The sequence below is a fragment of the Stylophora pistillata genome, chromosome 3 (genome assembly GCF_964205215.1).
Source record: "Stylophora pistillata chromosome 3, jaStyPist1.2, whole genome shotgun sequence".
Lineage (NCBI taxonomy): Eukaryota > Metazoa > Cnidaria > Anthozoa > Scleractinia > Pocilloporidae > Stylophora > Stylophora pistillata.
Window position 1 is genome coordinate 32,588,771 of NC_142521.1, and position 4,368 is coordinate 32,593,138.

Here is a 4,368-nt window from a genome sequence, read left to right on the forward strand (position 1 = left end):
ATTTAGACGGTTCCTCGTACGTGTAATTAACTTTGGGGGAAAATAAAACTCGAGAATTCGCAAAGTTGTTGAGGTGATAATTTAGAATGTGAGATTTTATCCTTCCCTTTTTTGTGTTAGGTCAACTTTAGGCATCCTTCAGCTTATTTACGTTCGAGAAACGCTGTCATACGTAGTAGGCTCCTAGATAAGTGATAGCGATCATTTTGGACGTTTGTATCTACAACACCTTATATTTTTATTCCGATGCTGGAACTCGACATACACAGCGTTCCACATTTACGCTGTAAAATTCCAAGCAAAATACATTCCGTCTTATTTAATTAAGATCAGATTTATTCGCGACAAAGGAGAATCTTCAAAACATTTGCCTGTGGCTTCATAGCTCGGATAATTGTTGCGCCTAACCAGTCTCTGACAGGCGCCGGTTCCGAAATCATCGAAGCATGAACTTTTTTCAGGGTTTTGTTTTCTGCAATTTCTTCATTTGCAGCTCGTTTGCAAGGATCATCATCATTTCTTGTGTATCCCTTGCAAGCGGCAATACAAAACTGAGGGTAGGTAAAAACTTAAGCTTACACAGGCACACCATCAATTCCGTTTTTCGGTTTCTAGTCAAACGTTAAAACGCTCTCACACCACCGGGTGTCACGTGATTAGGGAGGGGGAGGGGGGGGGGGGGGAAGAGAAAGTGCTTTTACTCCTAAAATAAAACCGCCATAGCTGGCTTCTAGCTAAAATTGACTGGTGTGTTTTCTCCATTTCCCACCCTATCACCCTGGCTCGATCACAAGAAGTGTGAAGTAGTCTCATCTCGGAGATGTTTTTCACGAGACGCAGTGAGTCAACGCTGTGTTGACAAAATTTTCCCAACCCTTCACAACCGCCAACCGAAAACAAAAGATTCCTCGTCACTCTCTTCCAGAAAAGCAACACTAAATTTTTCTTTTCCCCGAAGGCAATTTTTCGATTCATACATTATTGTTCTTCTTTGCCTCCGTTCTTCTCCTTCCATGTCTAAACTATCACATCCATAACCTCTATGCTTTGAGGATCTGTTTCGTGTACTGTTATTGTACTGCTCACAGTTCATTTTTACGCTGTTTTCCTCGTAATTTAAGACAAGAAATATCACGTACCCACTAGAAATACAGTATGTTAAAACCAACATGAAGGTAGCTCGAGGTATACTCGCCCCAAATTCTTCCATTGCCATAGCTTCGGGCAAGCAGATGTAAAATTTATCCATTTGCAACTCTTCTTGCATATAATTACTAGGTATCGAGTGTACAACAGCGTGAAAAATCTTATGGCAGCACCTCTCGAAAACGGCTCTTGTTGCCTCCCAGGAAATAGTAAGAAGCATGGTGATATAATTACCTTTTGGGTCTATTTCAATGGTCACATTCGTTATTAGATAAATAACGATCTTTGCGCACAAAAGCAACACAACCATTAACCAGCTGATGACACACAGAACAGGTAAAATAGGCTGGGGAGATTTCCTGCGGCTTCGCAGTCCAAAACGCATGAGTATGAAACTAGTGTGTGCGGCGGTGAGAACACCGAATGAAATCTGCCACCTTGCTGGCTTCTCCAACACGAAGCATTGCGATATGTTGGGCTGGTGCCGAGTTTTTCCATCGAGCACTGGCATCAACCTCGGAAACAGCGCGTTACCTTTTGGATCTAAAACCAGCTCTTCTCCAAGAGAAAAGAATAAAGCTATAGCAAGGAGACAGGACTGTGTCAAGCAGAGGACGATTTCCATCTGTGATTTGCCACATGAGCTAAGAAATTCTGCAGCTGTTTAGCCAAAGAGAAAGTTCTCCAACGCTTGATGGAACGAAAATGCATCACAAAGTTAGGTTCAAATGCAAATCTGTATCCTAATTTGACTTGTGGTTATTAGCACGTGGGGGTATTTATCATTATTTATCAACTGACCATTCACCTGCTCGGCACCTGCTGTCAGCGGGGAAAACGTGTTAACTTTAAATCTTGTTATGAAATAAGAATTGAATTTGCTTCAGTCCCGCTAATTAACCAATGGCAACAGACGCATTATGATTTCCTTTAAAGCTGTTGTCTTTGATCGTCACATCTTGACCACAAAAAGCGAACCAGAAACGCCATTATTGTCATGCTTCGAAAAGCAATGAACTTGGGGCAAATCCCTTCGGATTAAATGCTTCGTCATTGGTTGCCATGACACGACACAACGAAGACGTGACGACGACCAACAACAACCCGACGAGAACGTTACGACAACAATGCATGGCCAAGTGGATACATGCTATTCGTCAACCGGGTGGTCTGTATTAGGAAAAGCCGTGCTCAAGGTCTTGAGTGCAAACCCTGCGAGCAGAGCCTTTTTAACCAGTCCTCGAATCGAAAAGGGAAAAAGGCTCTGCCGACATCCTGTTGTTGCTCGTTTGAACATGCGCGGCGGTTGCCTAGAAGCTGATCCTTTTCCAGGCCCTCTTGAACTATTGTGGGCGCAGATTTGGTCATCTGTGTACATGAAAAACAAAGGTGTGCGCACCAAAACCGGCTTGAGTAGCCTGGAGTTTTGGGCTTTCGGCATTTCAACGCAACAACAGTGCCCAGAGCATTTCCCAACAGGGACCGACCTAGGCTGATGAAAAACACTTTTATTTATTTAGAAAGTATAATCCCCTTGCACTAACGAGTAATCTACGAATATTTACCTCTGCCCAGTCAATAAATAGCAAGGAAAGCAATGGTAAGTAAACTCAAATGTATGTTTTGAAGTTGTGAGAACGGATTTGCAAAGGCCGACTGAAAGCGAATTCGCAGAAGTAAACTTCGCTCATCATTTTACAAGGAAGTATAGTTTTATACTTGCTCAGTTCATATCGTTGTAACTAAGCACGTTTGTTGTTTAGAGTGCTTAATAAAGACATTTATTATTATTATTACTATTATTATTATTATTATTATTTTTTTTTTTGGGAGAATTGCAATTGAATTCAGATATTGAACGAATGAAAGTTCCATCCATCAATTCAAATGTTAGCAAATATCTGCAAGTATAACTTTCTGAGTTACTTTTTGTGAAGATCAAAATTAATTAAAAACAGTTTTCAGGCCGCGTAGGAACCCATTCGATATTGACACATTTCCTACCACCAATTAGTTTTTCCAATTTTTCGCTGGCAACCAAATTGATTTGAGAGAGAAAGAAGATGATTAACAAGTTATTTATCAGGTTGAGGTAGTGACCCATTTCTTTGCTTAAAATTACTGTCCAGCCGAAGCGAAACTGATACATTTATGAAAAATGGTAACGAAGGCAAGGATGTTCTCGGCAACTCACGAAAGGGTTACGGCACCCATAAGCAGAGATAGGAAATTACGGACCGCACGAAGAACCAATCAGATTGCAGGATTCGTTACCGTGCCCTCTGAGAAAAAAATAAGAACAATTAATTCAAGTATTATTAAATGTTTTCATCACTATTTTTTTGTTCACTTTCTCAGTACGTTGTTTCCTAAATCGAACAACGACAAAACTGAAATCTGGAGGTATTCATGATATTTTAGGTTCACTTGATGATGGTCTGGATTCCATTTTCAAGACCTCAAATGAAAGTTATTTGAAGTATGAGATAAATGAAAGTTATTTGAAGTATGAGATAAATGAAAAAATGTTTATTTGAAGTATGAGATAATTGTTTTAAAATTGTGAGCCACTTTGAAGGAGAGGACTTCTTAATAACCAAACAATTTTTTATCTTTCATTGAAAAATTCCTATTCAATCAAAGAGCAATATGCCTCATTTTGAGGTTACAAATAAGAATCGTACATTTTTAGAATTACTTTAAAACTGTGCCAACAATTTGAAAAAGGGCGCCGCCATTATGAAACTAACTATGTATTCTGGCGGCACAGGCAGAATTCCCCGAAATTCAGCTCAAATGTTGGGAAACACAATACACAATTCTCAAATGACTGCTACCTTGGTAATTGCCTCTCTATTTAAGTTTAGGACGCCCTTGGGTTCGAAATGATATGATTTAAGTGCAGCCATGGTTTGGGCTGAAAGACGTTACGTCATGGTAAGTGGCCAGGAAGCTAAGCAATTTCAAAGCGCCGTTGTCTTATTTAGCGAAACTTAAGACTATTTCCGCAGAGTCGATCAGTTCAGTCTTTAGAATCTCAAGCAACAACGGGTAGTATCATGATTTTGCATTTGGTTTTCGGTAAAGGCAACAAAATATTTTGCGGCCTAGAGCTTAAGAGCGATTCAGTCCCTTTCAGTTCACCATTTCTTTGATGTTACCGTTCGTATCACGGCCATTATAATAAAGCTACACGGTGGCAAAATATCACAGAGGCAAAAC

The 4,368-nt window shown here is 40.1% G+C and overlaps 1 protein-coding gene across 1 annotated transcript; it reads right to left on the reverse strand.

Moving 5' to 3' along the window:
* Positions 1 to 730: 730 nt before the first annotated feature.
* LOC148735676 (uncharacterized) lies at positions 731 to 1,912 on the reverse strand. The gene has a single exon (XM_088753581.1). The coding sequence runs from the start codon at positions 1,769 to 1,771 to the stop codon at positions 878 to 880; it is 894 nt and encodes a 297-aa protein (XP_088609707.1). The 5' UTR covers positions 1,772 to 1,912; the 3' UTR covers positions 731 to 877.
* Positions 1,913 to 4,368: the final 2,456 nt, after the last annotated feature.